Here is a 23,551-nt window from a genome sequence, read left to right as displayed (position 1 = left end):
GAGTTGAGGGTGTTCCGGGCCCTAGGAGCTGAGCTAAGGGTGCTAGGAGGAAGAGGAGGAGATGGGAAACCCATTCTGGCAATCAGTTGGGGGTGGAGATGTAGGGAGAGGGGACGGCTATGAAGGGCCAAAGTTTCGAGCTCTGGGAGCTCGGTTTGTGAGGGACGAGAGGGTGTGGGGTGCCTTTTATAGGTAGGCCAGCGGCATGGGAGCCGGCCACGTCGCTGGACCATGCTTGCTAGCCAAGGATGCGGCGAGGGGATGAGACCGGTCGAGGGGGGTTGCGGGGGATGGCACGGCAGCCGGCAATGATGGCAGCTTGTAGTGGTGGTAGGGAACAAATGCGCAGGGTGGCAGGGAATAGTGGCGCAGGGCGGCAGGTGTCGGTGCTTAGACCCAGCAACCTACCAAGGGGGTGCCCGAGGTAGTGTTTTGGTTGGTGGGGCTCGTCAAGATCAGGAACTTAAAGGTAAACACAGACACATGATTTAGATAGGTTCGGGCCACTAGATTTTATAATACCCTACGTCATGTGTGTTGGTTGGATTGAATTGGTTTGGAGGGGGTCCCTGCCTCGCCTTATATAGTCGGGGGCAGGGTTACATGTTAGTTGATTTACAAGAATACTAGTCGGGTACGACTAGAGGAGTTCTACTCTTATTGCAACGAGTACTTTCCTAATCCTCGACCAGTTCCTATCTTCCCATGTAGACTACGCTACCCTACGCCATGGTCTCCATGTCAGGTGTGTCTCGGTGTCAAGCCCCATATTTAGGAATGTCAAAACCTTTTGGTGGACCCATATATGTATGTAGGACAACAGGGCTAGGGGAGGAAGGAGGGGAGAGGAGAGGGAAAGGGGAAGTGGATCCGGGTGGAGGTGGCGCGGTGAGTTACCGCGGTGGCGGTGGGATTTCACCATGGCAGAGAGCAATGGCGGCGTGCGGCGGGGTGAGGTGGCGTGCGTGCTGATCGTGGCGCGCGCGTGCCATGGTCGGGCGAAGGGGAGAAAGGAGGAGGAGAGCAGGGTGGAGCAGGGTGGCACAGTAAGCCGGCGTGGTAAATCCGACATACACCGGTGAGGTAAACCACCGTGCGACGGCGGGGAATCCCTACCGCCAGTCAGGGATCGGGTGGTGTGCATGGTGGAGGGGAGTAGAGGCAGGCTGAGCTGGGCCATAGGCAGAGCCGGGTTGCTAGGTTGGGCTGTGGGGCAAGCAGGCCACGTCTGAGGTGGGTTGAAGCGAGCTAGAGGCGAGCCGGGCCGGCGTCAAACGGGCTGAGACGAGCGTGAGGAAAGGCGGGGGCAAGATGGGCAACAAGTGCTGATGGGTCAAAATCGAAGTTGCAGCCCGCTAAGGGGACACTCTAATTTGAAAGGTTTGTACTCAAATTTGAAAGGGATTTCATATTTGAATGAAGTTTTGAGAGTGAGCTTAAAGTAGGCACGAAGGTGGCACTTTTAGAATAGATTGGAAACATTTGAATATATTTGGAATTAGTTGGGAGTTTTCTAAGGATTTTGGATAGACTTTAATATTTAATCTAGATTGGAGCATTAATTTCGGGTGAGGAAATATTATTCCCAGGTTCTTGGAGGTCGATAGATGGGGTTTGGCCTAGATAAAACCAAGGGTTTGAATACTAGGGAATTTGTCATAAGGCTTTGGATAAAATTAATATTTGAATAAAATTTTCAAATATTAATTCTAGGATTTAGAAGAAGGGAATATTCCTAAGGTTGAGAAAAGGGAATGCTAGAGCAACCAAATGCAACACATATGCTCAATTTCATGCAGGTTTTATTTGTAAAATGGTTTTGAATATTTGAGAAAAGGGAAGTATGTTTATTTTAAAGAAAAAATTTAAAAAGATCATATTTCTAAATGCTCTAAAAGGGTGGGATTTTACAGGCTACCCCACTTAAGGGGAATCTCATCCTTGAGATTTAAGGGTTAGAAAGAAGGTTTAGGGTTATCTTGATCCTTTCTTGACAGTTGCATTGTATTGCTTGTCCTTCAGTGCCCTTCAGGAGGTCCTTATTCCATCCTTGTGCCTATTCTTTTATCCGGGGTTGCATGTTGGATATCTTCCTTCTATTATTTATTTTAATCCTCAAGTTCTTGAGTTCCTATTATCCTTTAGCATCTGGGTTACTACCCCACTTAAGGAGACTCAACTTGGGATTTTCTTAAATTCCATTTGGTCCAAGGTTTCCTTTCTCTTAGATTATTTCTGCAATTACCCAAGATTTTTCTTTACCTTAGGTAATTTTTTTTGTCCGAAATTTATCCAAGGTTTCCTCCTACTTGGATATTCCACGTTTCTCTATGGTACGTACCAAGTGTACCATCCCTGTGTTACCTATTCTATTCTGGTGCTATGACATTGGGTTAGTATCCATGGATGAGGTACCAACTATGGGTTGCTACTTTCTTCTAGCAAATCTACCCCACTTAAGGCGATTAACTTAGTGAGGGTGCCTTTTGGGTACAGTCTGGGTTACATCAATTCTTCCTGGTTGGGCAACGATCTCCTGTTTTCCATAACCCTGGATACGCTTTTATCCTTCCAAATTTCATATGGTGATTCTTGTAACACCCACTGTTAATAAATGACTTAAGAATGGTAATAAGGAGTTAATGGTGAAGCTTGGCTTAAAAAGAAAGTAATTTGGGCTAAGGTCAATTTTGAGCCAAATTTGATCAAATCTCAAATTTGAGATTTAAATTTGGTAAAAATAGGAAAAAATGAGAAATCAAGCCTAAAAGGTACTCCAAATCTAAAGTAAAGAAGTTTCGAGTTAAATTCAAGCCAAAAGTACTTGAAATGCAAAATCAAAATGAGAAGAAATTGAGTACTATTCAAAATCTGAAAATAGGCAACTCAGAAAACGGCAATGAGTACCCAATTTTGAAATTAGTTTCTGAAGGACCTTTAATTGAAGTGGGTAGATATTATGGAACATGAATGAGGTATGGCCTATGGAGAGTCTTTGGGATATATTTTTGGCCAAAGAAAGTGAAGGATTTGAATTTTAAATGAAGCTCAAAGATGGGAAGTTGAGCAGATTTCAGCATAGAAGCTGAAATATTCTTAAGTATGAAAATTTGTGAAAGTAAGTAAGTTTGAAATTTGTTTCTGAAAACCTTTCCATATAAACCTTGAAGGGTTTTTGAGCTCAAATGGTATATGAGGATCAAGGAATGTATGGAAGGTGTTGTTGGACAAGGATAAGAAGGAATTGGAATTTTTCTAAGGGCCCAAAGATTGAAACTGTATGCTATCAGGAATTTTGTTTAAGTCCCAGAAAAACAGTGTTGTTTAGCAGTTTTTGGTGCAAATTCCTGAGAAACTTAGTGTGAAAGATATATAAGACTATGTGTAATGTCCAAGTTTGCTAGTTTTATTGGAAAATGTTATGATTGTGGAGGTTTATTTCATTTGTCTTTGTCAGCTGATTGTAATAATGTAGTGAACAATATGGTTAATGTTCATCAATGAAATGTTTGCCATTCGACGCTTTGTCACATTAATTTTCATTGTATGACGCGGCTTGCTAGTTTGAGTTTAATTCCAAAATTTACCTTAGTCAAAAATTCTAAGTTCCATGTATGTGTTGAATCAAAACAAACGCGCAAGCCTCACAAGGCTGCAGAGGCGAGGAACTTGGCACCATTAAAATTAATTCATTCCGATTTGTGCGAAATGAATGGTATGTTGACAAAAGGTGGAAAAAATATTTCATGACTTTAATCAATGATTACGCTAGATTTTTTAAATCTGTTTGTTGAAATTAAAGGATGAAGCATTGCAGTACTTTAAAATCTATAAAGCTGAAGTAGAAAACCAACTTGCGAGAAAGATCAAACGTGTTAGGTTGGATCATGGTGGCGAGTACTTCTCAAATGTTTTCACTTCATTCTACGAGGAACATGGCATAATACATGAGAGGATGCCTCCCTATTCACCTCAGTCAAATGGGGTTGCCAAAAGAAAGAACCGTACTCTAACTGATTTGGTTAACGCCATGTTAGATACAGCAGGTCTTTCTAAGGAATGGTGGGGTGAGGCAATATTGATTGCATGTCATGTCATAAACCATGTTCCTACAATGAATAAAGAGATAACACCATTCGAGGAATGGGAGAAGAAAAGGCTTACACTTTCTTACTTACGAACTTAGGGTTGTTTGGCAAAGATCAGTGTGCCAATAACCAAGAAACTTAATCTTGGGCCTAAAATAGTGGATTGTGTTTGTCGGTGTTTTAGACCGGCAACCCGCCTAGGGGGTACCCTAGGTGGTCTTTTATACGGTAAGGGTCGTCGAGAATCAAGGAATCAATGGTGACGCAAGGAACACGATTTAGACAGGTTCGGGCCGCTAGATCGCGTAATACCCTACGTCTTGTGTGTTGGTTTGTATTGATGTATGTTCTGGTCTTGAGGATTGTGTTTTGAGGGGGGTCCCTGCCCAGCCTTATATACCCGGGAGGGCAAAGTTACAAGTCCTAGTCAGGTACTATTACAGAGTTCTACTCGGTATTGGCCCGAGTAGTTTCCATAAACATACGAGACTAATCCGAGAAGGATACGCCTATCCTAGTTGTGATCTTGTCCGAGTACGTCCCTTAGTGGGCCATCCAAGGCCTACTCGTGGACCTGGGGTGTATGCCCGACAGTGTCTTCCTTGGTTATGCTATTCACAGTGTTGGTTATAGATTTTTGGTAATAAAATCTGGAGTACCATACATGCATGTCGGTACAATTATGGAGTTCGGAGATGCTACATTCTTTGAAAATATTTTCTCAATGAGAGATGAAACAAGTTCATCTAGGCAGGAGTTTATCAAGGATGATAGCTCCACCATGCTGATAGAACACAATGAACCCATACTTGTCGAAAATCCTGAGGATGATAACAATGAACCGCTCAGAAAGAGCTAAAGAGAAAGGACTGTGAAGTCTTTTGGAGATGTGTTCATTGTATACCTTGTGGATGACACACCTAAAACCATTGAAGAGGCATATTCATCTCCTAGTGCTGACTATTGGAAGGAAGTAGTGAGGAGTGAGACGGATTCAATTACATCTAATGGTACTTGGGAAGTTGTTGATCATCCTTATAGGTGCAAACCTGTAGGGTGCAAGTGGGTGTTCAAGAAGAAGTTTAGGCCTGATGGTACTATTGAAAAGTACAAGCCAAGGTTTGTAGCCAAGGGTTATACCCAGAAAGAAGGAGAAGATTTCTTTGACACTTATTCACCAGTTGCTCAATTGACCACTATTCGGGTGTTACTTTCCTTTGCAGTCTCTCATGGTATTATCATTCATCAAATGGATGTTAAGACAGCTTTCCTAAGTGGAGAGTTGGAAGAGGAGATCTATATGGATCAGCCAGATGGGTTTGTAGCAGAGGGTCAAGAAGGAATGGTGTGTAAGTTACTGAAATCTCTGTATAGCCTCAAGCAAGCAGCTAAGCAATGGCATGAGAATTTTTATAGAACTCTCACGACTGCTAGCTTTGTTGTGAATGAAGCTGAGAAATGTGTATACTATCACTATGGTGAGGGTGAATGAGTGATTTTGTGCCTGTATGTTGATGACATACTGATCTTTGGGACTTGCCTTAAGGTGATTAAGGAAATCAAAGATTTCTTGTCTCAAAATTTTGAGATGAAGGATTTTGGAGAAGCTAATGTTATCCTTAATATTAAACTAGTAAGAGAAGGTGAAGGTGGGGTTACACTTTTACAATCCCACTATGTGGAAAAGATCTTGGGTCGCTTTGGTTATAGCGACTGCAAGCCTACTCCTACACCTTATGATGCTATTAAAGTATTAAAAAAATAAAAGAATCATGAGAGATCAGCTGAGATACTCTTGGTTCACTTATGTACTTAGGTAGCACTACAAGATCTGATATCTCATTTGCTGTGAGCAAACTAAGCTGGTTTGTTTCAAATCCGGGAGATGATCATTGGAATGCTCTTGAAAGAGTAATGTGCTATCTAAAACGCATTTTGGACTATGGGATTCATTAACCAGGTACCCAAGGGTACTATAGGGTTATAGTTATTCTAATTGGATTTATGATGCTGATGAGATAAAAGCCACAAGTGGATATGTGCTTACACTTGGAGGTGGCGCTGTTTCATGGAAGTCTTGCAAGCAGACCATCTTAGTGAGGTCTACAATGGAAGCAGAACTCACAGCATTAGATACCGCCACTGTTGGGGCCGAGTGGCTTCGTGATCTCCTTATGGATTTGCTGATAGTTGAAAAACCGATACTGGCTAGGCTATCCTAATGAACTATGATAATCAAACTGTGATTGTCAAGGTGAACAGTTGAAAGGATAACATGAAGTCATCAAGGCATGTAAAGAGATGGTTGAAGTCTATCAAAAAATTGAGAAACTCCGGAGTGATAGCCTTGGATTATATCCAAATGGCTAAGAAGCTGGCAGATCAATTTACAAAGGGTCTTTCATGAAACGTGATTGATAATGCATCTATGGAATTGGGCTTGACACCCATGTGAGTCCTTCTATAGTGGTAACCTACTCTATGTGATTGGAGATCCTGTGAAGTAGAGTGGTGAAACAAGCTATAGTTTGACTGAGAGGAGAGATCCTTTGTAAAAGGCTCATTCTAGTGAAGATGCATATCTCTTCTAATTCTATATGGCAGGCTGGTTTATACCTTAATGTGTTCCAAGTGGCTTCTTAGAAATAAGGGTGTTGTTTACTTTGAAGCAAAGATGTTGTCCTACAGAACGTCTTTTGAGGAATAAACCTATATGGGTAATACACCTATATTAGTCTGACTACTGGTCATAGTCTATAAGATTGGGTGATCTCTAGAAATCCATGAAAGGCCTGGAGTATGACTTATAAGCTCCAAATCGCAGGAATGCTTTTGCAGCCTAGTATCAATGAAAGAGCTTTGGCCAAGCTTGTTTGTACAAAACTGACAATTCAAGACATAGTCCATTGTTTAGTTGTGAATAAGTGTAACCTTAGTTCTAGATGGATGTTCAACTTAACAGTCTCCATTAGAATACTGGTATATCATAGATTACAGTGGATTTGAGAGAATTTGTAATGTGGCTTCAAATTCTTGCTAGGGATTGTTGGAATATATGGGCTTGGCCTAATTATTCAATAATTCAATGAAAAGAATTAAAGCCCCCTAATAAATGCTAGGGAGTTAAAAGTGGTTAATACCACATTAGTTGTCGAGGAAAATTCCAATCGACTAAAAAGGTGGACTGATTGTACACCCTATGTGAAGTTGAAAAAAGGAGTTGGCGAGCCACACGCGCGCGCTCGCTCGCTCACCTCGCTGAGCTGAGGTCGTAGGTGAGGTGAGGCGAGGTGAGGCGTGCGGCACAGCATAGATGGATGGACGCGACACAACGCGATCGGGCGGTACAAGCCGAGTGTGACTTGGAAGTTTTTGCACCAATTGAGATTAATGACTGGTCTGTTGTTGATGACTGACTATTCATGGTGGTGATTTGATTGTGTTCGTTACTAGTAACCGACGCGTTAATGGTCATTGCTCCACCTAATGACGTCCAGATTCATCCTCCTTCTCCCCCTATCTATTTTCTGCTGCTATTTTTGCATTCCCATCGCTAGCGTCAGCTCTGGCGAGAGCAGGCCTTCGAAACCCTACACGTTGAAGGTCCTGCATGGGATAGCGAGCAATCAGGTTTTTGGGGAGCATCTCCATGCGACTGCTCGCTTGCTCCGTGAACGACTACATCGTCTACATCTTTTGGGGAGCATCTCCATGCGACTGCTCGCTTGCTCCGTGAACGACTACATCGTCTACATCCTGGTGGCTCGTATGACTACTTCCTGGTGCCATTCAAGTGACTGCACTGCGCACCTCTTCCTGCATCGACATGTACGACAACATCGACTAAGGCCACTCCACGATTAGTATGTCTAATCCAGGTGGTGACGACGCATCCGGTTCCTTCGGAACCAGCCCCGCCCAAGGGTACAAACTGAAACCTATGTGTTTTATTCTGTTCATGCTTATGTTTGTGTTAAACATGAACACGTGCACCTATTCTCATTCACTCTACATGTTTAATTTTGGAATTAAAATATACCGAATTGTGACTAAATTTCTAACAGAATATGAGTGAGCAATAACGTATAAACATTGCAAAGCTGCATTATTTGATGTACAACCAGGTCAAAAGTGTATGGCACTTTCCTTAGTTTTACACGTCTGCCCTCTTTTCCTTTCAAAATTAGCAAATTACCTTACATGCTTATTAAGGCCTGCTGGCCCATCTTCCTTCTCACTCTCCTTCCCTCTTCTTCCGCTCCTCTGCTATCAGCTGAGCAGAACAATCGCTGGATTTGCTTGATGTGCACATTGACCCCCATGGTGAATTGGTACGGTGAAGCTGGCCGAGCTACACTGCTACCACAGGCTGAAGAAGCATGCTTCAGTTTTATTCACGTCTTCAGCGAGTCCGAAGTCTGTCATGGACACTGTCGACCTTCGACCAGTTTCCATGCTCGGCACCCAAACTAACACAGTGCTGTTCACTTGTTCAGTGTTTCAGCAATCTGGGTGCCTTGCTTATAGACATTCTGTAGCCTGGCCATTACTCTCTGTATGGCGCAAGTCACTGGTGCCCATCTTCTGTACAACCCTGCGGAGGGTCCTGGTAGGCTGCAACGAAGCAGCGGCGCAGCGCTGGTGGAGGTGTTCCTGCCTAGCCTGGTTCGGTGGGCTCTGGTTTATAAAGGTTAATTTGGAAGACGGCCTTTACCCCGCTGAACGGGGTTTTTTATTGTTACGCTCGCAATACGAGTATAGGTATCCTTAAGAAGATGCAAAATTACCTTGGTCAGAGTCGCCACGGGTTTGTTGGAGCGTTGCATCCCTGAAGCCATAGTTAATCACCAAGTCTTTTATACTCTACAGTCCGCATCTACATAAGCTCTTTCAAGATATGAGAATATGCATTCTTTTCGGATGTGCTACGGACAAGCGTTAGAGAAGACGTAATTAAATCAGACGAGCAAAACTAAGCTCATCACATTCACGGGATGAGTAGCAGCTTTGGCATCGCTGTGATAGCAAATGGCTCTCAAGAGCCCATAACAATGACCAAACAACAATGCACAGGACTAGGCAGCAATGTAGCACAGGACTAGGCTAGAAACATGCCTCTGCTGCTTCTACCATATCAACGGCCGGAGAGCAAGCTTGGACATGAGTGCACTAGACAAACCGTATTGTTTACACTGTAATTTGGCTGGTTTATATTATTTAGTCAGCCAAATTATTTAGTTGATGGTAGTCAAGTTGATATAGTCTAAGAATTAGCAGGATGCAGAGGCTTTATAAAGATTGGAGATCGTCAGGCGAAGCTGATTATTTCGACAAGGCAAGTGTGCGTATTTGTGCGGAGATTTGCATGCTGGTTTAAAGGCTAGTCAGGTGTACATGCCATGCATGCTTAATTTGGGAGAGCAATACAAGCTGCGTGGAGGAAACAGAGAAGGCGGAATTCAGAACGGAGAATACTTGAGATGACAGTAGCTTACGACGAACTCTAATTCTTAGGGCTTGGCTCATCTTTACCGTTTTGCAATGAAAAACCATCGGCTCTCCTCCTCGTGAACTAGTCGTGAAATTCTTTATAACAAATAGACAATAGAAACATACATACCAAAAACATGTTGAGAATTCATATTCATCTACTGACTACAGAGTCATCAGTCACAACCAGCCACAAGCTACCTTTGTTCTGGCAATACCATCCCGATTCTGGAATGGGACAATTGTCCTGCAACCTCATTATGATATATATGATTTACTTCATCCAAGCAAATTTTTAAGCAGTTAATCTCAGCTTATCATTAGGATATTTGTTGTTTACTGAAAGGCTTTGTTTTGTTGTTATCATATTAGCATATTCATAAACGGATTGTTCATATCGTTAAATTCTACTTGGTTCAAATTACTTATCAAACAGAAACCTGTTATCAGTCTTTCTCGCTGATTCATGGCTATTCTATGACACTCTTTGATTTTATTACAAAATTTGGAAAAAAGAACATGATAAAGGTTGCTGTTTCACCAATATCGATAAGAAAAAACTAGCAGAGAAACAATACTGGCAGGGCATTTGCATCAGCAGAGACGGTGAAACATGCAGCCCTGGATCCTGGCTTCCTCACTCCTCAAATGCATATTATATTTGGCACAAACCCCATAAGTCCATAAGAAAATGCACTAAGAGAACTAGGAAGCCAACAAAGTGAGCAGCTGGTCATTTTGGTTTCAGGAGATGAATTAATGGTCGTGGCAGGCAAAAAGTGAACTGTAGCAGAAATTGCTTCAGGTAATAAGAACTGTAGTAAACAAGCTTGACAGAAGTGGATGTTATATTTGTACCAATACTTTGCAACCATTTTCCCCCCTATGCCTCGAGTACAAGAAATTCATAAAGCATGTATAGTCTAATCCTCCCATGTATGCAAATTCTTGCCCGTTGTTAAAGATAGTAGTTACCAAATTCAGCATTCCATCCAAACAAATTTATGCTCTGTGAACCTGCTAAACACATCTTTCTTGGAGCGAATGGAAGATATATGCATATGAGAAAAGAAGCGATATAATATATACATGTGATGCTCAGAGGTACTGTATCAATTTAGTGCACAGATAACTGAACTAAATGATCATCATGCCAGCACAAATGAACATAGCTTGTCACCCTAATAGTTCTACATAAAAGGGTACGACAACAAAATAACTAATGGCTGAGGTACCTTGCGTTCTCTTGAGGGAAAGACTAAAATATAATTAGTTTAGTGTATAATATAGCAGAACATCCAGCTTAACTTTCTTCGGTTACAAAGTGTTATGACCAAAACCTCATGCCCGCACCCTCGATCTGCAACTCATAAGTCAGCGAGGAACAAGCTTGGACATTAGCTCCTTCAGAACCCTGGGGCAGCTAACTGTTAAGTACTCAAAGCCATCTGTTTCCATGACTGCATCAAGAGCGCTAGATGAGCTTAGAAACGCAAAGCATGCATCCTTAAGCCCGTGACAGTTGTGCTGCTCCGCTAATGCCAGGATGCTGGCAGCAGAATCCGTATCAATATGTTTGCACAATTTATCCTCACAAATCAACTTCAGCCTCTCCAGATTATACCTGTCTGCGGCGACAAGCAAATGCTGAGCCATTGCAGATTCCTCTTGTTCCTTCATCGCTGGTAAGGTGTCCGTGTAAATAAAAGTAAGCAGAGCATCGAACACCTCGGCCTTCATGTCATCTATGCGTATGACACTGGAGGTAGTGCTCTCTTTCATGGATCCATAGAGCTCCGCCTTGAAGACCGGCGACCGTGCCGAAAGAACAAGCCGATGAGCAGAGAATGTCTTCCTGCCGACTCGGAACTTGACATCCGCGCCCTCTTTGCAGGAGAGGAGATCACCAAAATGCCGGTGCATGTCAGACGGCGGCACCACGACGAATGGTTCTTCCACAGTGTGGACATTCTTCATGACAGTCACATCGAATCTGACAGTGAAACAATCATCCCTGAGATGCTCCGATTTCTCCAAAGCCTGCCTTTCGATGAACTTTGGGTAGCCCCAGTTCCCCTCCTCCGAGAAATTGACATACTCGGTGGTTCTGCTGTACGAAGGCACCGGGTTCCCGTCCTGGTCGAGCAGGCTGATGGTGACCTGCGCCTTCACGGCCTCGGCGGCGGTGCCATGGAGGGCGAGGAACAGCGATATGAAATCGGCGTTGTCGGCGGCGCTCCCGTTCGGGTGGTACATCACGAACCAGGTGCGGCCCCAACGCGGAAGTGGCGGGAGTCGATGCGCTGGCCAGTGGGGACCTCCTTGGTGCAGGAGTAGCCGACAATCCTGAGCACGTGGTAGCCGGTCACGGCGCCAGCGACGATGGCGGAGGCGGAGGCCGCGGAGCGCGAGGGGGGCTCGTCACCCGCGGCGGGCGAGGGTGCGGATCCCGGCATGGAGGGGGCGGTAATGTAGGGCGCGGCGTGCGCTCGGCTGGGGTGGGGGCGGCGGCGGGTAGCGAGTAGCAACTCCGGCGACGGCGATGGGGAATTGGGAGGGTTTTGCGTGGGCTCTGCTCTGTGCAATTGGGGACTGGGGAGACGAAGAGGCAGGGTCAGCACCGAGAAAGCACTTTGACTCCGTGACGGAATCCATAATTTGCAGTTGGATTCACACTCGCGCTCGCCAAATAGCTCTGCACTTGGCCCTTGTTTACTTCCCTCCAAACTCCCAACTTTGACACTATGCAAAAAGAAAATTCCCCATCACATCAAACTTACGGTACATGCATGGAGTACTAAATGTAGACGAAATCAAAAACTAATTGCACAGTTTTGTTGTACTTTGCGAGACGAATCTTTTGAGCCTAATTAGTCAATATTTGGATAATAATTCATAAATACAAACGAAACGCTACAGTGTCGCATTTATGGCAAAATGTCAATTTGGCACCTTCCAAATTGGGAAGTAAACAAGGCCTTGGTGAAAACAGGGCAGATTCATGGTCAACATCATTTTAGTAGGAGTACTTTGCACGAAGGAACTCTACAATGGAATCTTATTTATCCTTTAAGACTTCTTCCATTGTAGATCGTTTTGCTATTTTTATATTCATAAATTTTATTATGCTGCTAGATATATACTTATATCTAGATTCATAGTGAAAATTATGAATTTATAAATACCAAAACAGCCTACAATATGAGCATTATATCTGTAATTTTTTTATGATCTTGCCTCTACTTTTGAATTGCAATTGTGTTTTTATCTGATTTTTCTAACTTTGTGATTTTGCCCTCAACTATTCACAAGTTATTGTTATTTTGCTGTTGATCTTTTACGTATTTGCCCCTGTTTTGACCGTTGACTAGGGGCAAAATCGTATTGACTTGTGAATAGTCGAGGGAAAATCACAATTACACTTCAAAACAGGGGTAAGAACACAAATGCCCCTTGAAAAATAGTTTTTTTATACTGAAAAATAAGTTATTCTACCATGAAAATAGGGCCAAAGTTCAGGATTTTATGAAACGAAAGAACACATTTTCTCTTTATTTAAATGCACCAGAAATATAATTTTCACCGTTTCTTGTAATTCAGACACATCTTTTGTTTTCTATCCATTTATGTAACACATTTACCAATATTTTCGTTGTTTGTCAACCTCTACAGCAGTTAAACTGCTTTGGTCGATGATAATAGCTCAAACTAATTGTGTGTCAACGCAAAGGGCAGAGCAACCATAGCCATTGCTTCGGACGGCAGCAAAAGAAGTCATTCAACGGCCGGAAAGCTTGAAAATGCAAATCCAATTAATCTGCTTGCCAATGCACCTAGAAACCCAAACGATTCTGTTTGACATGCTGAGCTTGTTGAATCACCCAAAAAAATCAGACATGATCTCATAAATTAGCATTGTAGCGAGTGGTGTGTCTCTCTCTTCAAAGGCAGCAATATCTGACAAAGTATCTGCTTGTCAACTGCAGGTCCATGACAAAGAGTTTGTATATTGAACTCCACAAAATTAAGCTCAAAGTACTCCATTTTTTCTCGAGTACGGTAGCAGTTTATGCAAAAGTACTCCATTTCTAATCAGAATCGGCACTTATGATTTATCAAGCAAAAATAAAGGTAATCTCCTCAAGACCGGTACAACTTGCAACATAAACCAAAGCAAAATAATTGATGAATGGTCATGGTGTTAGAGAGAGGATGACTGCGAACGATGCACCCTGCATGTGCAGTGCAGACTTGATTGAGCAGCCCAGTGTTTTCATCTCAAGTTCTCAACATGTAATCTGGCAAAGCGGAACGCGAGTGAGCAAGCAATGGAAAGACTGTTCATCGGGATTAACGGAACAATAGATAGGGAGCTATCCAAAGCATAACCAGACTAAAGATTCACCATTTCTGTGACGGGATGAGAAAGATTTGATCATAAAAAAAATGACTGAATAAATATACCTTTTCTGATCCAGGGGAGAGAACAGTATTTGAAAGAAATGACGACATACTGATGTTTCAGGGGAGAACAGATGACTAGATGAGATGATGAAATAATGTACCAATAAAACCACACTTGCAGGTTTGACCGTTACAAGCAACTTCAGTGATGGCGAATAACCCGTTAGATATACCCAAAGAGGATTTGGGAATAACTAGATTAATTAGCAATTAACATTCCAAATAGTGCAAGAATAAGGGCTCCTTTGGCAGGGCTCCTCGCGAGGGGCTCCTCGTGCGGAGCCGGAGCCGGAGCCGCGGAGCCACTTTTTTGGGCTCCGCCATGCAGGCCTAAAACGGCTCCGGCTCCTCCCAAATGTGCCAAAAAATGGCTCCGCGGTCGATGCCGTTTGGTGCGGCTCCAGCTCCTCCGTGCTTCGGTAAGTGCACGGAGCCGGAGCCCTGCCAAAGGAGCCCTAAAAGTAACAAACAAGAGATCAAGATGGAAGTATCAGGTTGTAGTAGGCTTGACATGCTAATATACTAAAGTTTACAAAAAAGGAATTCTTCTGTAAGAGGATGAACATACAGGACAATAATCACTGGGGAAAAATATGCATGAGAAAAACAGGTTTTCTGTCAGGAGATTCCTAAGAGAACAAAATGCAGTCACCGTGAAGAGGAGCCAAGAAACACAACTTCTTACAGTGAAGGCACACACAGATACACCAGATTTTTACAGTGCTGGCTCCTGACTACTCACTGCACAGATCAAATTAGCTTAGCACTATTAGAAAAATGCCAATAAAATTAAATATGCGTTCCTGGCAATTGTAGTTCCTGGAGATGGGCTATTGACATGGACGAGCATCCCAAGCAAAATACAACTGCAGCATACTTCACAGCCTTTTTGACATCTATATATAGTTCACTGACAGAAAAAAATTTTTTGGAAAGATCACTGACAGAAATATGCAATGGCAATGCTTGGGAATTATACGAAGAACAAAATAGACATCGTAGAAAATTCAGTGCCTATAACCGAACAAATTGTTCATCACATTGGCACAAGATACTTCCTTTGAATATAGACTGCCATTGCAGCTAATTGTTCCCCATAAAGGATACAGCAACCAAACAAAAAAAAACAGAGGTACATCCTATACTCTCGGCAATAATACTGCTTATAATTACTACCTCCATCAACTACATAAGACGATTCAGACAGGATAATTGTATTACTTCCTGCCTGTTGTGTTTGTCTTGAACGTCATACTTTAATGACCGGGAGAGTAGTGTTAGTACTAGTATAAGCCAGCAGATCGATTACCTTAACTTTCTGCGTAATTGCAATAGCATGACCAGAACGTCAAGGTTCATGACCTTGACCTTGATTTCCTTCTGAAAAGAATCCAGCGAGGAACAACCCTGGACATTAGCTGCTTCAGAACGCTAGGGTGACTCCTGGCTAACTGCAGAAAGGCATCAGATTTCATGACTGCCTCCTTAAGCCCATGACAGTTATGCTGCTCTGCTAATGCCAGGATGGTTGCCGCGAAGTTTGCATCAATGTGCTTGCACAATTTAGCTTCACAAATTAACTTGAGCCTTACTAGATGATACCTCTCTGCGGCGACAAGCAATTGCCGAGCCATTGCAGATTCCTCTTGCTCCTTCATCTCTGGCAACGCGTCTGTGTAAATGAATGTAAGAAGAGTGCTGAACACTTCTGCCTCCATGCCATCTATGGGTATGACTTGACTGGTGATGGTCTCTTTCTCTTGGCCACATAGCTCTGCTTTGAACACCGGCGATCGCGCAGCTAGCACCAGCCGGTGTGCAGAGAATGTCTGATTGCCGACTCTGAATTTCACATCTGCGCCCACTTCGCTCGACAGGAATTCGCCGAAATGGCAGTGCATGTCGGACGGCGGCGGCGCCACGACGACTGGCGTTTCCTCAGTGCGGACATCCTTCAGTACAGTGACATCGAACCTGACGGTGAAGAAATCGTCCCTGAGATACTTTGATTTCTCCAGGATCCCCCTTTCGATGAACTGAGAAAACCCCCAGCTCCCCTGCTCGGAGAAATTGACGACCTCGGTTGTCCTGCTGTAGGATGGCACCGGCTTCCCACACTGGTCGTGCAGGCTGATCTTGACCTGCGCACTCACGTCGCCGGCGGCCGGATAGTCGAGAGCGAGGAACAGGGATATGTAATCCCTGGCCTCCCAGCTGCTCCCGTTGGGGTGGTACTCGACGAACCAGGTGCGCCCTCCCGCGCGGAACGGCGGGGAGTCGATGAGCGTGCCGGTGGGGCCGTCGTCCTTGCTGCGGGAGTAGCCGGCAATCTTGAGCACGTGGTGGCCGCACACGGCGCCGGCGACGATGGCGGAGGCGGAGCGCGAGGGGGCCCCGTCGCCGGCGGCGGTGAGGGTGAGGATACCGGCATGGACCAAGGGGGCGGGTGGTGTGGGGCGCGGGGGCGGGCGGCGAAATCGGTGGTGGTCGTGGGTGGAAGAGAAACGACGGCGACGGCGAGGGGAAATGGGTTTTTGCGTTGCTTGTGCGCGGCGGGCACAGATCGTGTGCAGTGACTACTGTCACTGTAAGCAGTAAGGGCATCTGAGCCATTCCAAGTGACGAGAAACGGCAAGGATCATACTTCATGTTTGCTCCTTTCTCTTTGGGTGATGCTAAGACACAAGCGTACGGACCAGGAAGAAAAATTGGACGCTCCGACATGTGTTGAGATAGTGAAGCATTGATGTTGTAACTATTATTTTTCTCTATTTCATAGTGATTGTTGCATGAAACGTAGCGTTCATGTTGCGGCGGGAATTTTCTATCCCAGAAACGAATGACATATTTATTTTTCCAATATTACAACTATATATTTTCGATGTTGCAGGTGTTGTATTTTAATGTTGCAACAGAGCGTTCGATAGGAAACTTCGATGTCCGGACGCTAGCAGCGCCGTTTCTCTTTACTGCCAGCTACGGGTTTTGGAGGGAAAAGTATTCTGCAAGGCGCCATTTTCTTCATCCACGAGAGTGAACCGGCGGCCATGAGGGGAGGCCGGTGAGCTGCCGTGCCCATGGAACCTCCTCCATCCGGAACTGCCATCGTCGAAGGCCCTCATCCCGCTATTTCGGGAGGTGCTGCGATCTCCGCGCTAGCGCTGAGTCAGACAGGCACGTCAAAGAAGGCTAGCGCCGCGCCAGTCCCTCGCGCTCCATTGCGTCCTCCCGTGGTGCCAAGTGCTCCAGCAAGCACCCCAGCAACTACAATTGATGGCAACATGGACGGCACCCAGCAGGTGCTCGACGAATTGTCTGCAAGGTTTGTGTCACATCTCTGAAACATTTCTTAGGATTGTTTGGAAATCACATAGTTTTGATTGTTGCAGTTGACCCACGGAATTGACACATTATTCACAACTGTAGAGTGGCTACAACTCCGTTTTGGATTCCTCAAATGAGCATGACATTTAGCAGTTTCAATGAAGCTTGGGATTTCTAGGTTACATATGGTGGCAGGATGGGTTTTGATGTTCGAAAGAGCTACGCAAACAAGAGTCCTCTTGATGGATTGGTAACAACGAGTACGTTTGTTTGTTCAAATCAAGGTTCTCGGACTGAAAATAAGTTCTGCATTGGCAAGCGTAATCGAGCACATACAAGAACAGGTTGTAGAGTTCTCATGGACATTACTTTGGACAGAGAAAATGGGACTTATATGGTACATGACTTATTTGTTGAGCACAACCACATTCTTCAAACTGCACAAACGAGTCATCTGATGCCATCACAAAGGAACATTTCTAAGCACCAGGCTATTGATATTGAGGTTGCTGATGATTCCGGTATGGCACCTAAAGTAGCACATGAGTTTCTTGGTCGATATATTGGTGGATCAGCTAACCTTGGGTACACCCATCGTGATCATAAGAATTATTTGCGAACTAAACGCCAAAGAGAGATGTTGTATGGTGAGGCTGGAAGTTTGCTAAAGTACTTTCAAGATAAAGTCGTGGAGAATCCTTCATTTCATCATGCCATACAATTGGATTGTGAAGAACAGATAGCAAACGTATTTTGGGCTGATGCAAAGATGAGTGTCGACTATGCTCACTTTGGCGATGTCATCACATCTGACACTACCTTTGGAACCAATAAAGAATATAGACCGTTTGGTGTGTTTGTGGGTTTCAACCACTTTAGAGAGACCGTGGTATTTGGAGCAGCTTTGATGTATGATGAGACATTTGAGTCATTCAAGTGGTTATTCAATGCATTTTTGTCAACACATAACAACAAGCAACCTCAAACAATTTTTACTGATCAGGATATTGCAATGGGAAAGGCTGTGTCTGAGGTCTTCACTACTGCATGACATGGTCTATGTACTCGGCATATATCACAGAATGCACTGAAGCACTTGTGTTCTCATAACGAAAAAGAGTATGAGAACGAAGAAGAGACCGAGAATGAAGAGGAGACAAGTATCCTATTAGACTTCAGTTCTTGCATGTATCAGTATGAAGAAAAGGAAGAATTTGAAGTAGCGTTTGATGCTATGAGAGAAAAAGTTAGCAAATCGACTTGGCTGGACAGCATTTACTTATTGAAACATAAGTGGGCTGAGTGCTATATGCTAGACGTCTTTTCTATAGGAATGCGAAGTACAAAACTCGTGTCAGTGTCAGCACTCTCCTAGACTCAGTGCTGCTGTTCTCTCCCATTTTGGTGCCATGCATCATCAGAATGTATGCAGTCCCCCTCCCCCCTTTGTAGCCTTTGGTTTTTATTTTTCCACAAGCACATCAGTATACAAGGCGCATATCCTACTCCCTTTGCTTTGATTGCATTCCCCAATCCCTTATTCGCCCACTACTGGAAACCTCGCCTTTAGTCCCGATCCCGGTGGGTAGTGGCCAAATCTGTCTAAAAACTATCCAGGATATAGTTTTCGAGACGAAAAGAATGATTCGGGACTAAAGAACTCCTTTAGTCCAGGATACAGGAGCTACCACGTCAGGTGCGGGACAGACCAACCGGGACTAAAGGGGGCATGGCGCACGCCGTGCAGGCGCCGGCATGGCGCCTATAATTTCATGCATCATGTACCCCTTTAGTTACCCTTTAGTAGTTAAGACTTGTTTTTTATAATGAAATTAAACTAGTATTTATATAAATCAAACTAATATTTATACAATTACTATATATATACCATTCTACGTCCTATACAAATCTTAGCATATTATACAAATCAAACTATAATATTTATAAAATTAGTATATATATATACAAAAATTTGTCCCAGTCATTCCTAGGATCTTCCCGTCAAGGTGTTGCTTGGTGCGTCTAATTTTCATCTATCGTAATAAAATTCTCCTTGTGGATTTACCACCTCGTCCACCAGGAATCCCATGAGGCCTTCACATATTGCCCCTATTCTTTCCTTCTCCAAGAGTTTTAGTTGAATATTATACATCTATAATTTAGAAATATGTGAATGTTACACGAACAATTATATTAGAAGCTAGAAAATAATTAACTATTAATAGTTTCATTTTACGTACTTTATAGTTATGCGGCATCATCTTGCCCTTAGATCCCACAAAACTATGCATGTGCTCACAGATGTAGTAGCCACATAGATTATTCCTGGGTTCCTGTCTTAAGCACTTCAGTGGGAAAAAAAGTTATGAAATATTTGTGCAATAAAATGTACAAAATGTGCAAACTTCATACGTACCAGGAAGTCTGTGTTCCATATAAATTTTTTTTAATGGACCTTTGTGTTTCTTGAGGAATTGTCTCCATGCACTGCGGATTAAATTAATGAATAATATAGTGTTAGGTGAAAATTTAGGAAACAAACTTTTGCATAGAGATAAAGGTCCAGAATTATTACAAGTTTAGCATGTCTTGAATGTCTTGGTAGTCCATCGGTTTTTATCTCAACGAATCAAAGACAATGATGTGGCTTCTATCAGGCTCAATTATTAGGAGGATCCAATGGAAACTGCGTACGTAAATGTTTATATTAGAGCTAACTAACATTAATCAGGTAAGGAAAAAGAAGATGAAAATAGAAGGTATACACACACTTCATAGTTGTATGGCACTAGTATGTATTCCTTGTAATTTTGTTTGTCCAAGAAATTGTATAGTTTCACCAATATTTTCTCTAGCTGATCCCGCATCTGTTTTTGTGTTGCTCGATATATGGAGCCACAAAGAATGATTGTTGCAGAACAGTGTAGTGTGCCTTGTCAACAAATCAGTATCATTACTCAAACTTGATTTCCTTCCAAGGGTGTCCGTTCTCCGCATCCTCCCCTCATGATGTGAAGTTGGAACCCCAATAAATTAAATTGAGTCAATAAAACCAATACAAAACTCAATGACCTCCTCTATTCCATATCTCTTGGTGATGCTTTCTTGTGGACGGGCACGATTATGAACATATTTTCTTAAACTGACATTAACCTCTCAAAAGGCCACATATTCTGCAGAAATACTGGACCGAGAATAGTAAGCTCTTTTACTAGGTGAACCAGGAGGTGCATCATAATATTGAAGAAGGATGGTGGAAATACCAACTCAAAGCTGACAAGACATTGCACCACATCGTGCTGTAGTTTTACTAGCTTGGTTGGATCGATTTCCTTCTGCGAAATTGCATTGAAAAATGTGCATAGCTTAATGAGCGGCAATCGGACATTCTCTGGTAGAATAACCCTCAGTGCAACCGGAAGCAACTGGGTCATCAACATATGGCAGTCACGAGCCTTGGGATTTGTGAACTTCTTTTCTTTCATATTTATTATTCCTTTTATATTCGAGGAGTACCCAGACAGGACCTTGATACTATTCAAGTATTCAAACATGCTATCCTTCTCTTCCTTGCTGAGAGTGTAACTGGTAGGACGTAAGTAGTGCTATCCGTTATCTCTCTTTTCCGGATGTAGGTTATCTCATTGCCCCATATGTTTCAGGTCCTGTCGTGCTTCCAATGTATCTTTTAAGTTCCCATAAACACCCATGAAGCCTAGCACGTTCACGCAAAGATTCTTTATCACGTGCATCACGTCTATTGCGTTGCGGACCTCTAGGATTTTCCAATACGATAGCTTCCAAAATATTGACTTCTTCTTCCACATGGGTGCATGTCCATTATCATCGTTCAGAATAGGTTCGCTACGAAGATCTTTTCCAAAGACTATCCTTACATCCTTTATCATCTCAAAGACACGCTTTCCATTATGGTGAGCAGGTTTTTTATGATGGTCTGGCGCACCTTTCAAATGCATCCCTCTCTTTCTCAGCGGGTGGTTAGTAGGGAAAAATCGACGATGGTCCATATAGACGACCTTCTTAAAATGCTTCCAATACATGCTATCTGTGTTGTCTAAACAGTGTGTGCAGGCCCAATATCCCTTGTTTGTTTATCCCAAAAGGTTACTCAATGTAGGTCAATCATTAATGATTACGAACAACAATGCTCGTAGATTAAAGCTCTCTTGTTTATCCTCATCCCGCACACGTACACCTTCTTCCTTCCAGAGCAGTAAAAGTTCATCAACCAACAGTCTTAGGTACACGTCAATGTCATTACCGGGTTGTTTTGGTCCTTGGATAAGCACCGGCATCATAATGAACTTCCGCTTCATGCACATCCAAGGAGAAAGGTTGAACATAAAAAGGGTCACAGGCTAAGTACTATGACCACTACTCAACTCACCAAATGGATTGAATCCATCAGTACTTAAACCAAACCTTATGTTCCTTGCATCACTTTCAAAGTCTGGGAATGCTCTATCAATTGATCTCCACTGAGCCCCATCCGCGGGGTGTCTCAGCATCTCATCTTGCTTACGTTCTTCTTTGTGCCATCGCATCAACTTAGCATTCGTCTTGTTTTTGAACAAATGCCTTAAGCGTGGTATTACAGGGAAATACCACATCACCTTCACGGGAACTCTCTTCTTGGGAGGCTGCCCCTCAATATCACCAGGATCATCTCGCTTGATCTTATACCACAGCGCTCCGCACACGGGACAAGCATCCAATTTCTCGTATTCATCACCATGATAGAGGATACAGTCATTAGGGCATGCGTGTATCTTCTGAACCTCCAATCCCAGAGGGCAAACAATCTGTTTAGCTTCATAAGTTGTGGATGAAAATTCATTATTCTCAGGAAGAATCTTTTTGACAATGTTCAACATCCCCTGTAATGCCTTATCGAACACACCATTTTTAGCCTTCCAAATTTTAGTGTGATACCTAATTTTTTATGCCCCTACTTGCAATCTAGGTACAACAAGTTTTTATGATCATTAATCATGCACTGTAACTTTTCTGATTCCTTCACAGTTTCGCAATCTCTGTGTGCATCCCGTAGCACCTGACCAAGGTCATCAGTAGGGCCGTCTTCTGCAAACTCATCTTCATCAGCCTCGCCCATTGTAATATCTGCAAAAGCTTGGCCTGCAACTTAGTCCGAAATGTTGTTACAATTGCCCTCTTCTTTGTCGTCTTCCATTATAACCTCTCTTTCGCCATGGTTGGTCCAAACCAAATAGTTAGGCACAAAACCGTATCTAAACAAGTGGCTGGGAATAGTTCTCTATTCCCACAGGAAGCCTGTGAATAGTCCTTCCTGTTACTGCATTGGAAGAATAGACAACATATGAACTCGTTCTCTGGCTTGTTCGCTTTGACCACTTCGAGAAAATAATGCAAGCCATCGACAAACTTCTTAGTCCGTTTGTCCGCGTTATACATCCATTGTCGGTCCATCTGCATCGTATTATGCGAGAAATGGACATAGGTCTTCATATTAGATGAAGAACTTGATTAATATTCATAATTTACACCAATAAACCTTCATAATGAATTGAAACAATTCACATGAAAATTACACCATTCCACATTTATAATAATCACTAAAGATACATATAGAGATTACACTTATAACAAGATAATAAAGATACATATGCAAGATAATAAAGATACATATGCACTAAAGATTACAGACAGTCCATAGTGGACTTTACGTAACCAATTATCCTAAAATAATGGTCCAACATAGCGTAAGCACGTTCTGTTAACCAGGATTGAAGGAACAGAGGTGGTACATCCATTGCCGGTCCATTTGCATCCATTGCTCAAAATCCTCTCCATTCCCCCTCACATTCTCCCACACATCAAGTTGTTTTAACTAATACGAATCGTATATAACAAGCAAGCTATCCATCACACTCTAGCTCAAAAATATGTATAAATAAAAATCCTCTCCATTCTTCCTCATTCTAACCAACTCATTTTTCTCCCTCTCTAAAGCATAAAACAAAGTATAACAACAATAAATGAAAGGAGAATGAATTACCTAACTTTCACGATACTTTGGATGAGTGAAATTCCCACGAAAATAAGGAAAAAAATTCGGATAGCACCTTCCCTAGGCTTGCTTCGTCGCCATGGAGAGAGGAGGATGAAGCTTTCTGGTGGAGTGG

The 23,551-nt window shown here is 43.0% G+C and overlaps 1 protein-coding gene and 3 pseudogenes across 1 annotated transcript; 1 reads left to right on the top strand and 3 right to left on the bottom strand.

Annotated features, from left to right (window-relative positions):
* Positions 1–10,952: 10,952 nt before the first annotated feature.
* On the bottom strand, positions 10,953–12,034 carry LOC117840590 (BTB/POZ and MATH domain-containing protein 2-like; annotated as a pseudogene).
* A 3,112-nt stretch (positions 12,035–15,146) lies between these two features.
* Positions 15,147–17,164, bottom strand: LOC117835451 (BTB/POZ and MATH domain-containing protein 2). Its single transcript, XM_034714794.2, has 2 exons — positions 17,072–17,164; positions 15,147–16,618 (listed from the first exon to the last, which is right to left on the bottom strand). Exons 1-2 carry the CDS (start codon positions 17,162–17,164, stop codon positions 15,398–15,400), a joined length of 1,314 nt encoding a protein of 437 aa, XP_034570685.1. The 3' UTR covers positions 15,147–15,397.
* A 341-nt stretch (positions 17,165–17,505) lies between these two features.
* Positions 17,506–18,741, top strand: LOC140221132 (protein FAR1-RELATED SEQUENCE 5-like; annotated as a pseudogene).
* Positions 18,742–20,932: 2,191 nt separating this feature from the next.
* LOC140221187 (uncharacterized) lies at positions 20,933–22,536 on the bottom strand (annotated as a pseudogene).
* Between the last annotated feature and the right edge of the window lie 1,015 nt (positions 22,537–23,551).

Source organism: Setaria viridis, chromosome 9 (genome assembly GCF_005286985.2).
Source record: "Setaria viridis chromosome 9, Setaria_viridis_v4.0, whole genome shotgun sequence".
Classification (NCBI taxonomy): domain Eukaryota; kingdom Viridiplantae; phylum Streptophyta; class Magnoliopsida; order Poales; family Poaceae; genus Setaria; species Setaria viridis.
The sequence above is the reverse complement of the archived record's forward strand: the minus strand, read 5'-3'. Positions and strand labels throughout refer to the sequence as shown.

Bases quoted from the DNA above. Each gene is read 5' to 3' on its own strand.
- LOC117835451 (XM_034714794.2), bottom strand. From the start codon at position 17,164: ATGAGGGCCTTCGACGATGGCAGTTCCGGATGGAGGAGGTTCCATGGG. The intron at 16,619-17,071 runs GTGGATGAAGAA...CAGTGACAGTAG, and splicing joins ATGGCCGCCGGTTCACTCTC to TCACTGCACACGATCTGTGC.